At 44.7% G+C, this 11,838-nt stretch overlaps 1 protein-coding gene across 6 annotated transcripts in view; it reads right to left on the bottom strand.

Moving 5' to 3' along the window:
• Window positions 1-11,838, bottom strand: part of LOC128685076 (leucine-rich repeat neuronal protein 2) — a 472,917-nt gene that overhangs the window by 62,610 nt on the left and 398,469 nt on the right. For all 6 annotated transcript variants that reach the window (XM_070103086.1, XM_070103097.1, XM_070103092.1 and 3 more), the window contains one exon: window positions 9,115-9,173. Coding sequence is in view for 1 of the 6 variants with exons in the window: in XM_070103071.1 (XP_069959172.1) it covers window positions 9,115-9,173 (59 nt within the window). In the remaining 5 variants the exon portion in view is untranslated. The remainder of the gene's footprint in view (window positions 1-9,114; window positions 9,174-11,838) is intronic.

Here is an 11,838-nt window from a genome sequence, read left to right as displayed (position 1 = left end):
ATATAAGCGCCAGGCTCTTCTTCTGTTCAGAATCTCCATGACTATGGTGCCTTGCACCTACCCTCCCCAGGCTTGAGGGACTGATTACCTCATCTCTGTACATAGCTACTGTCTTCAAGTTATGTCCTAGAATTTGTATTGATAAAGCCACTGGATGGCGAAACGTCTACAATAAAGATACCCAGATGTTGCACATGTGTCTTAATCTCATCTTGTCGGTATTATATAACCATCTGTACACAACTATACTCATGTGGGGGTGACAAAGTATATGTAGGGGAAACAGCCAGAACTCTGACATTAGAATAGCAGAACACAAAAATGCTTGCAGAAATGATGACCGCAAAACGCATGTGTTCAATATAGAGACGATGTTGACACCCCTATGAAATTCAATGAAGCTAAACTAGTTATTAAAGAAGACGACTTAAGACGGAGAAAATGCATTGAAGCTGCACCAATTTCTGCCAGTAACACTATAAAGCCAAAAATCCGGTAGTTACAATATTTCAAAATTACTAAGCAAGAGGATATTACCATCAGGGGAACTGGTGTTACTTGGGATGCCAGCAGGTCCCTCTTGCCTCACCTCCTTAGTTCCATTACTACTACTACTAATACTACCATTCTACCCTGCCCATCACCTCACCTGACTCCCGCCACTATATATATGTGTGTTTTCTTAGTTTTCTCTGTATTAGGACTGAAGAAGCCACTCGTGGCGAAACGTTTCCTTTAATAAATGTCCTGAACTGTACATAAGTGTCTTTTTCCACAGTAGAGGTGGTATTTTATACCATTTTAATGTTCAATCTGTCATACACTGCAACACAAGGGTATCTTGGTACAGACCTGACATCAACTTCGACAACCTCTATTCAAGATTGATGGACTGACCACATCGACTCAAGGTTGAGGGACTGATTACCTCATTCTCCTCCTGTTCTTCAAGATTCTCCTTTGTATGGACTGATGAAGCCACTGTGTGGCGAAACGTTTCCTCAATAAAGATACCCAAGAGTTGCACATGTTAAACATCAAAATGGTATACAATACCGACAGGTTGTTAGGTAAGACACATATGCAACAGTTAGACACTTATTCAGCTGTAGCACAGTAGGCACCAGTCGAATACAGAGTAGGCAGGTAACAGAGATGCCGAAGACATCAGTCCATCATCTGAAGTCGTGATTCTTGAGTTCGGCTCAAGTTTCATGTCAAACCAATCCATCTGAAGATCAAGGAAGGAGAGGTAACTTCCCCTTCCGCGCTTGATCTTCAGATAGTCTCCGACATGGAACTGAACTTCCAGCCGAGGGACTGACAACCTCAAATTCTACGACTTCAAGGGTGATGGACTGATTACATCGTTTTCACATCTCTACTGTTCCTGCCTACTTTCTGTATTCGACTGAAGAAGCCTACTGTGTAGGCGAAACGTTTCGGAATAAAGTTGTCTAACTGTTGCATATGTGTCTTACCTAACAGTTGCACATGTGTCTAATTTATCAACATGTCGGCTCTCTGAACCATTCATCTACATACCTAACTGTTGCATATGTGTCTTACCTAACAACCTGTCGGTATTTTATACCATTTTAATGTTCAACTCTAGACCAATAGCTCTAACGTCCCACATCATAACAATCTTTGAAAGAGTGCTAAGAAGCACGAATGAAAACCACTTGGATTCCCCAAAACTGTCATCCTTTGCAGACGATACTAGGATCTGCAGGAAACCGTCATCTATTGAGGACACGGTTAATCCAAGAAAATATAAACGAAGTTTTCCAATAGGCAACAGAAAAAATATGATGTTCAATGAAGACAAAATCCAACTACTCTGTTAGGAAAAACTGGAGGAGATAATAACTAGAACTGAGTATACTACAAACTCTGATCATACAACAGAGCGGAAAAGTAATGTGAGGGACCTGGGACTTGATAAAGCCCACTGTGTGGGCGAAACGTTGTCAATAAAGGATCACCTTATACTGCATATGTGTTTATATTTCCATTGTGTCGGTATTTTATACCATTTATTTCCAAGGTAGCAAGGGGTTCAAAGAAGGGGTGCAACAAGGTAGCAAGGAGGTTCAAAGGGGTGCAAAAAGGTAGCAAGGGGTTCAAAGAAGGAGTGCAACAAGGTAGCAAGGAGGTTCAAAGGGGTGCAAAAAGGTAGCAAGGGGTTCAAAGAAGGGGTGCAACAAGGTAGCAAGGAGGTTCAAAGAAGGGGTGCAACAAGGTAGCAAGGAGGTTCAAAGAATGTGTGCAACAGGTTGTAAGGGTTCAAAGAAAGGGTACAACAAAGGAACATGGGTTCAAAGGAGTCCAGCCTCACTTCACCCCTTGGTCTCCTCTTGATGGCGGCCGCCAGAGCTGGCTTAAGCCAGCAGGATTACTCTAACGCGTTAAGCTGGAGACGGGGCTTAACCCACTACCACCCTCCAGCAAGCCAGCCTCACCCTGTGTGTGTGTGTGTGTGTGTGTGTGTGTGTGTGTGTGTGTGTGTGTGTGTGTGTGTGTGTGTGTGTGTGTGTGTGTATGTGTGTGTGTGTGTGTGTGTGTGTTCACCTAATTACTGTCACAGGGGTCAAGTTGCGGCTCCTACTATTGGTTACATATGCAGCTCGTTCAACTTGCAACTCCCTCAAAGTGCAAGTTGAACAAGGATAGGGAGGGTAGCTCCATTCCTTCATTCGAAGAAACGGAGTTACCCTCCCTATCCTTGGATCAAACCCGACCTACCTTTCGCTCCCCTGGCGCAGTATGACCCCTAAAATTTTACAGCTCTCCCAAATGATCCAGCACAAACACTGAATGACAGTGGAAAGAATGTCAGAAGAAAAAGAAAATAAGCCGGAGGCTCGACTCTCCAGCACTGCTTTTCACTGAATAGCCCTCACGGGTTTAGCTCTTCATATATAACAAATTCTGTATTCTACCCAAGTATTTCTGGTACTGACACGAGCAAACACAGTTGGTTCGACTGGTTAATTGGATTTAAAGTCTATCGGCTGCTCAGAGGATGACTGTGATATATTGAGACTGTGGCAGCAATATCGTGTTGTGAGAGATGAGAGAGCAGTGCTAATATCTGACTTCCCTTGTGTTGTGATGAGATTCTCAACCTTATGGACGCGCACATAGCCAGTTTCCCACGTTAACCTGTCAGTAAGTGAAGTAGAAAGTCCACACACGCATTATCAGAGAGAGAGAAAGAGAGAAAGAGAGAGAGAGAGAGAGAGAGAGAGAGAGAGAGAGAGAGAGAGAGAGAGAGAGAGAGAGAGAGAGAGAGAGAGAGAGAGAGAGAGAGAGAGTGAGAGTTTAGTAGACAGCCAAGAAAGACTTAGTGGTGAGTCTCTGGTGGAGTCCGGGGAAGGGGGAGTCTCGTGTATGTACATGAATGGTATACAATACCGGTAAGATGAGAAATTAGACACATGAGCAACATCTGGGTATCTTCATTGTAGACGTTTCGCCATCCAGTGGCATTATATCAATAAAAAAATCTAGGACATAATATGAAGACAGTAGAACTATATACAAAAGATGAGGTAATCAGTCCCTCAGCCTTGGAGTTGGTGTGAAGAGCACCGTAGTCGTGAGGAATCTGGAGCACAGGCAAGAAGGCTGGCGCTTATATACTGGCGTCAGGTGAAAAGGGGATGGGTAGCAGACGAAGGTACTGTCACTGGTAGGCGGGATTCCCCAGTGGAAGTAGGTCGGGTTCTCTCTTGGAGGGAAATCCTTAAGACTTTATTTATATCCCCTTTATTAATACATATCTTCCACTAATACACTTCAATCATGTCTCCTTCATTCTTCGTCTTAATTTAGTCATTCTTCGCTGAATGTTTTCTAATGAATTTATATCCATTCTGTAATATGGAGACCAGAAATGAGCTGCGTAATCTAGGTGAGGCCCTACTAATGATGTATAAACCTGAAGTATAACCGATGAATTTCTGTTGTTTACACTTCTTGATATAAATCCCAGTAATCTATTTGCCTTATTACGTACGCCTGGGTATTGCTGTCTTGGTTTACGACTGTTGCTTACCATAACCCCCAAGTCCTTTTCGCAATATGTATGGCTAAGTTCTACATGAGACATACTGGCACAAGCACCACACTACTCCCTCAGTAACTAAGTATCAGAGTGCCAATTACATGGCACCATTTTAAGGTCGCATATCACCTGCTCTCCCTCGAGAATTATTTAATCCCTAAAATTGGGATTAAACTCACAGAGCATTTAATAATGTGACTGTCAGCTAGGTAATGTCTGTCTGTGGCTCTCATTGATGCTGTGGCTGGAGTGAGGGGGGGGGAGAAGGTTATCAAGGGTTATCATTGATGCTGTGGCTGGGGGGGGGCGAATGTTATCAAGGGTTATCGTTGTCCTGCGATCAATAGTGATGCTGACACTATGCGCGAGGTGCGGAAAAGCAGCAGCAGCTACACAGTGCGGTGGTACACAGCTACACAGTGCGGTGGTACACAGCTACACAGTGCGGTGCTACACAGCTACACAGTGCGGTGCTACACAGCTACACAGTGCGGTGCTACACAGTGCGGTGCTACACAGCTACACAGTGCGGTGCTACACAGCAGTCTTCTCTCCTCGTATGCAAATACAGAGTGGGAGACTAGTACCTTTCCCACGCCTAGCACTTCCTCTCCCCCACGCCTGACACCTCATTTCCCACGCCTGGTATTTCCTTTTCCAAGCCTGGTGGTACTGCCCTTCCCATACCTGGCACTGCCCTTCCCACGCCTGGTACTTCCCTTCCCATACCTGGCGCTGCCCTTCCCATGCCTGGCACTGCCCTTTCCATACCTGGTACTGCCCTTCGCATATCTGGCACTGCTAGAGGACCTCTCCTGAGTCGGATACATTTGTCTTCCAACATATGTTTAAAACCTGTGTAATAGCACAGATACTAGATAATAAACACTGTTGAGCACTGGTGGTGGAAGTACTGGTGGACGTGGTGTATATATATGGTATAAAATACCGACAATAATTCTTCGGATTATGTCCTTGTATTGTACTGATAAAGTCACTGGATGGCGAAACGTCTACAAATAAAGATACCCTGATGCTGCACATGTGTAATGCTTCACCATTGGTGGACAGTGTTGATTTACCTGCACGGAGTCTACCTTAGGGGTGGTCCCGAGGTTAGCGCCCCTGCGGCTCAGTCTTAGACCAGACTTCTCGGTAGATCAGGGTCTGATCAATCAACATACGAACCACAGCCCGGCTGATCAGAAACTGATCTTAGAAACCTATCCGGTCCCAACTTGAAGACAGCCAGGGGCTTATTGGTAATCCCTTCTATGTACGATGGGATCCTGATGAATAGCCTTAGAACCCTTTCCTCTTATTGTATTGTTTTTCGGTGTACTCATGGCACCCCTACTTGTTATTGTGGCTATACTGTAAAGTCTGCCAAGCCTTTTGCTTTTATAGGGAATGATTTCTATGTGCAAGTTTTGAACCAGTCTCTCTAGGGGTTTTCCAGGTGTAAATTATGATGCATCTTTCTCATTTACGTTGTGTTGGTGATCGTAGTGCCGGTGGTTGTAGTGCTGAAAATTGTAGTACTGGTGGTCGTAGTGTTGGTGATGGTAGTACTGGTGGTCGTAGTGTTGGTGATCGTGGTACTGGTGGTCGTAGTGTTGGAGATCCCTCCTCCTCCCCCACTTCATTGTAGACCTTCAGCGAATCTTCAGCACTGGAACCCTCAATCCTCGGAAACCTTCTCTACATTGGACTTCTGGGTGGACAGACGTCCACGACCTACATTCTTAACACGAAAAACCCCAAAATTATGGAAAAAAATAGGAAGGACTTTCCCTATTCTTCTCCTTACCATTATATTACTATTATTATTATTATTATTATTACATTTATGGGGCAAGCGTTAAATCCGTAAACGTTACACAGCCTCCTGGGAATGGAAGGTAATCAGATATGACTCAAGAAGAGAGAGAGAGAGAGAGAGAGAGAGAGAGAGAGAGAGAGAGAGAGAGAGAGAGAGAGAGAGAGTAGTAACAGTTCTTCGGCTCAAGAATTCTCCGCTGGGCACCGGAGCAGCATCCTCGCTGACAGAGATGCTCGGCTCCTTGAAACTCCTTAGCGCCCAAGATCACCTGTCCTTCTCTGAAAGTTATCGTGTGATCTGCAAGTCGCGCCAGGAGGCCGAATTTCCATTCCATGTTACAAAGTTTGGTCCAACAGTGATCTTCCAGGCGGATCAGTCTTCCTCTTCCTCCTCCTCCTCCTCCTCCTCCTCTTGGTCTCTTCAAGAGGCCCCCCTCATAATCTTTCTTCGTCGGTCCTTTTGCTCCTTCCTCAGACAGCCCCTTTGGCTTCTCTCCTGGAATCATTTTGTTCTCCTCTCTTGGAAACACTCAGTTCTCCTCTCCTGGAAACACTCTGTTCTCCTCTCCTGGAAACACTCTGTTCTCCTCTCCTGGAAACACTGTTCTCCTCTCCTGGAAACACTGTTCTCTCTTGGAAACAGTTCTCCTCGCCTGGAAACACTTTGAGCTCTCTTTTACTCTAAGTACTGCGTTCTATTAATTTTAGTAACACCGAACTCTGTTCCTCTTTAGGTCTTATGTTTTGTATATGAAATCTTACACACTGTCCTTTCTGAAGCTCTGTACCTCCTTCTTGAAGCCCTGTAACTCAATACTTTGTCCTTTCTGAAGCCTCTTACAAACTAGGTCTTCAAAGGTGATGGACTGATTACATCGTCTTCACATCTCTACTACTTCTGGAAACTCTTCTGTACTCGACTGAAGAAGCCTACTGTGTAGGCGAAACGTTTTGGAATAAAGATACCTAACTTTTGCACATGCTTAAATATCTAGCCAAGGAGTGACTAACCTCTGTTATATGCATATGGCACAAAATTTAGCCCTTTAGCTAGCTTATTAACTAGTGGCCTCAGTTATAATTAATATCTTAAAATACCTACCTCATTTACAGCAGCCTCTGTTACATATAACATTCAAACATCAAGTACAAATACAACAGAAGCAACGGCGCACGGAAACAGAGGTCACCCCGCTAGTGAGTTATGTCAACAGAGCGAGGTACTACACCGCGGCTATCTCTACGCTACACTGCTTACAACACACACCGTAACTGCCATGTTAAGCGCAATCTTCGGGGCTCCCCCGGCGGACAATGCACACTGCGGCAGCGTATGGAAGCTGCGGCAGGCCAGTCAAGGGAGCCAACACCCGCATAAATCCTGCGTGAGATGTCGTAATGCCCAGGAGATATCAATGTGTACTGGGGGACATATCTTTACTGCCCTCCCCCAGCTCCTTCGCTGACGGATGAATGGCCAGGGAAAGAGGGGGGAGAGGAAAGGATGAGGAGGTGGAGGGGAGGATAAAGTGATGAAAGGTGAGGGAGGGGGAGGGGAAGATAAAGAAGTGATGAGAGGTGAGGGAGGAGAGGTCATGAGGGATGGGAGAACTGATGACTAGGGGCTATGATGGAGTGGGGAGATAATGTGGAGGTAAAGGGAGGGAGGAATAATTTTAGAAGGGGAGGAACCACCGAGAAGTGGATGTGGGAAGGGAGGAAGGGGGAGATAATAGTAGGGGGGGGAGAGAGATAATGAGGTTAGAAGACACAGAGAGGGGAAGTGACAAGAGGATGATAGTGCGAGAGGGGACTTGGGAAATGAATAAGAACAAGAGAACGGCGGAAATGAGATAAAGGAGAGAAAGAGGAGAGAAAACAAAAATATGAAGGAATACAAGCAGAAGAATTAGGCTGTAGGTGATGGTGATGGGTTGGTGATGGATTGTAGATGAACTAATGATGAGTTGTAGGTGATGGAAACTGGTTGTAGGTGATGGTGATGGGTCGCAATGTAGTTGACGGTGACTGGAGGCATCCTCTTCCTCGAATCAAACCAAATCACATACCATTCCCAAAGAACTATCACCCACACCGAGTTTAGTGTTAATCACGAATATAATACTACTACTACTAATAATAATAATAATAATAAATTATTATTATTATTATTATTATTATTATTATTGGGCTGCGGTGAACACCTATAAGGATTCCTCAAACTCAAACACATTATTACAGTAATCTACAGCTACATTAACCATCTTAAGTTTGCCACTTTCCAATGCAGTAGCTGAAAGAGTATTTAGTCAGATGATCTTAGCACGGAACACGCTAAACACAGTGCTAGAAACAGTTCTTGCGTTACTTAACATTGATGATAACTGATCCATGGCCGAGCTCTGGGAGTGAGAAAACTCTCGGTACTCACCAGAGTAGAAATTAGCCTAAAATGTTTGAACCAGCTGTATATACGATTTTTGCAAGTAATGTTGTTGACCCAGTGGCTAGAGGACAACAGCGACTGCATCAGACATGCCGTCGACTTCAAGTGATCAGAGTGCAGAGGAGGAACGATCTTAGCCAAGATAACACAGCTGAAGATATGCAGATATAGTTATGCAGAACAACCACTGTGGAAAAAAACAGTAGAATTCCAAGCGTTTTCGCGATTTTTCACATTATCTACTATTTTTTTCACAGTGGTTGTTCTGTATATTGTGTTATCACCTGTTTGCTGTGATCTTATTTGTAGATATATGATGCAAATATCGCGAACAAGCGATATTTGCATCATATATACTTGTTTCTACAGATACGATCACATGAAGCGCTTTTGCTGGAGTGACTCCAACAAGAGGTGTTTCATGTGATCGTATCTGCTTGGGCCTCCTCCTCTTCTCTGCAACTTCGAAAGCTCCTGATGATGTGCTGATTGCAACACGAAAGGCCTAGAGCTACCATTCATCCCCCCAACGTGGTTGTTTTGCATAAATATACATAAAACCTTGCTTGATCTCCCGTTCACTGGATAACATACTTAAAAATATCTTACGTTCCGTCCACACACACACACACACACACACACACACACACACACACACACACACACACACACACACACACACACAGGGAGAGAGAGGACCAAGTAGCGATAAGTGAAGAGGCGGGGCCAGGAGCTATGACTCGACCCCTGCAACCACAAACAGGTGAGCACTCACCTGAGTGACGTCTTCTACACCACTAATCAGGATCGTTGGACATCTGGCCCTCCTGTCACCTGGAAAAATAAAACATAATATATACTTATGTGTATATATGTATTTATGTATATGTATGGGAGGGGGGGGGGAGGGGGGGAGGGGTGAAAGATATATGTCTGAAAAGTGATCTTCAAAGACTAAAGACAACTTTTTTTTTGCGGAAAACCAAGTAAACACATACCTGTTAAGGTTATGGAAATAAATGGTATAAAATACCGACCCAATGGAAATAGAGGATCACATTATACTGTATATGTGTCTATATTTCCACTGTTAAGGTTATACTGTCTGGAGAGATTATCCTGGTAGTTCTGACTTTCCTGAGAGACATGTCTGTCACACATGTGACACACCTGTCACACGTGACACCTGTCACACACGTCACACACCTGTCACATCCATGACACACCTGTGACACACCTTAAACCATCACTTCTCCAGTTATTCCTGTATCTAGTTGTTATTCCCGTTATTCTTCTCTGCTCTTCCGGTTTATGCCCTCAAGGGATGCTGGTGAGGGGCTCTTGATCCAAGTCAGAGGACCGATCCTCCCCTTGGAATAAACCTGCCTCCCTCCCCACCACCCCAGGTGCTGTCTGACCCCTACGTACTCACCTAATTGTGGCTGCAGGGGTCGATTCATAGCTCCCGGCCCCGTCTCTTCAGATAATGCATATTATGTATAGCAGCTACACTCCCGGCCCTGTCGTGCTTAATTATGAAGCTGCGTACGAAAGCTGTCTTGGTGATGAGAAACATGCACTATATTTCAGCGTCCAGTTTTAAATTGTTGCGTCCATTTCGAAATGTGTCAGCGTCTCTCCCATCCGTCGCCCTCTGAACGAAAACTAATGGGAAAAATCGAACCTTTTCGAGTTTCGAAACATTGAGTGTTCTGACCCTCCCTAACCTCCTCTTATTCTCTCTTCGTACTCTTCTTCCTCTACTCTTTCTCACTCCTCCCCCTCTCTTATTCTATTTCCCTTCTGCCCTCTCGTCTACTCTTATTCTCTCTCCCTACTCTTCTTCCTCTCCTACCCCAGTGTAGTTATAGAGTCTAAAACGTTGTGTAGTTTTAAAAATAGGTTAGATAAATATGAGTGGGTGTGGGTGGGTGTGAGTTGGACCTGACTAGCTTGTGCTACTAGGTCAGATGCCGTGCTCCTTCCTTAAGTGAATGTGACCTGACCTAACTAGGTTAGGGTATTGGTTTAAGCCGGTAGGAGACTTGGACCTGCCTCGCATGGGCCAGTAGGCCTGCTGCAGTGTTCCTTCTTTCTTATGTTCTTATGTAAACACATTTCTTTACAGTTCCTTATCATCTTAGTCTTTCCCTCCTTTATGTCCTCTTTTTACCTTTCCTCTTACCTATTCCACATTCCTCTCTCTTTCACCGCTTCCCTCACATCATTCCTCGTCTCCTCTACCTCTTCCACTCTCTACATCCTTCCCTCCTTCCTCGACCCCTACCCCGCCTCCAGAACCCTCCCTTCCTTCCTTCCTTCCTTCCTTCCTTCCTCCCTTCCTTCCTTCCTTCCTTCCTTCCTTCCTTCCTTCCTTCCTTCCTTCCTTCCCTCCCTCCCTCCCTCCCTCCTTATAGCGACCACAGGTATAATTAGAAGTGTCACCTGGGTATAAAATACATTACCAGCGATGGAATAGTCATAAGAATATAAGAAAGAAGTAGCACTGCAGTAGGCCTACTGGCCCATGCTAGGCAGGTCCTAGCCAGTCAGGTCAGGGAATAGTCATGGCAGTGTACAGATTTGGGACCAGGCCCTCGACTACCTGGAAAGCACTCTAGGTCCTGGTCCTAAATCTGCACACTATGATGACAACATACTGGAGTGAGAGAGATATAGTAGGAAATACAAAATAAACCCTGTGAGGAGCTTATTTCTTGGGTGGCATTGAAAATTGGGTTAGGCATATGTTTTGTTAGTGGGATGGATTGTAAAGGACCTGCCTAGTATGGGCCAACAGGCCTGCTGCAGTGATCCTCCTTTCTTATGTTCTTATGTTCAACATTCGTGGTTCCAGACTTTTCAACACCTTACCAGAAGATATCAGAAACACTGCTGAAACAAGTGTAGAAGTCTTCAAAACTGGTCAAGTATCTTCACCAGGTGCCAGATCAACCAGGCAGTGATGGATATGTGGGGCAGCGGGCCTCCAGCAGCAACAGCCTGCTTGAGTAAGAATGGTATATAATACCAACAAGATGAAATTAAGACACATGTGCAACATGTGTCGTGGAGATTCTCCACGACTATGGTGCTCTTCGCACCTACTCCTAGGTTGAGGGACTGATTACCTCATCTTCTGTTCATAGTTCTACTGTCTTCAAGTTATGTCCTAGAATTTGTATTGATAAAGCCACTGGATGGCGAAACGTCTACAATAAAGATACCCAGATGTTGCACATGTGTCTTAATTTCAGCCTGGTTGACCAGGCAAGCACAAGGAGAGCCTGGCCCATGGCCGGGATTCGAGAGTAGTAAGACTCTCGAAACTCATCAATGGTATAACAAAAGCATAGGCCCAAGTAAATACCTTAAGGTTGCTTGTAGAGCTATTGTATACAAACTACCAATATCACATACAAACGTGTACAATGTTTACAATGTATTTAATAATATTGGCAGATAGTCTACAGATTCCGTTACGAGAGAGTGAGTCTGT

Source organism: Cherax quadricarinatus, chromosome 5 (genome assembly GCF_038502225.1).
Source record: "Cherax quadricarinatus isolate ZL_2023a chromosome 5, ASM3850222v1, whole genome shotgun sequence".
NCBI classification, from domain to species: Eukaryota; Metazoa; Arthropoda; class Malacostraca; order Decapoda; family Parastacidae; genus Cherax; species Cherax quadricarinatus.
This window is presented reverse-complemented; position numbering and strand designations above follow the sequence as displayed.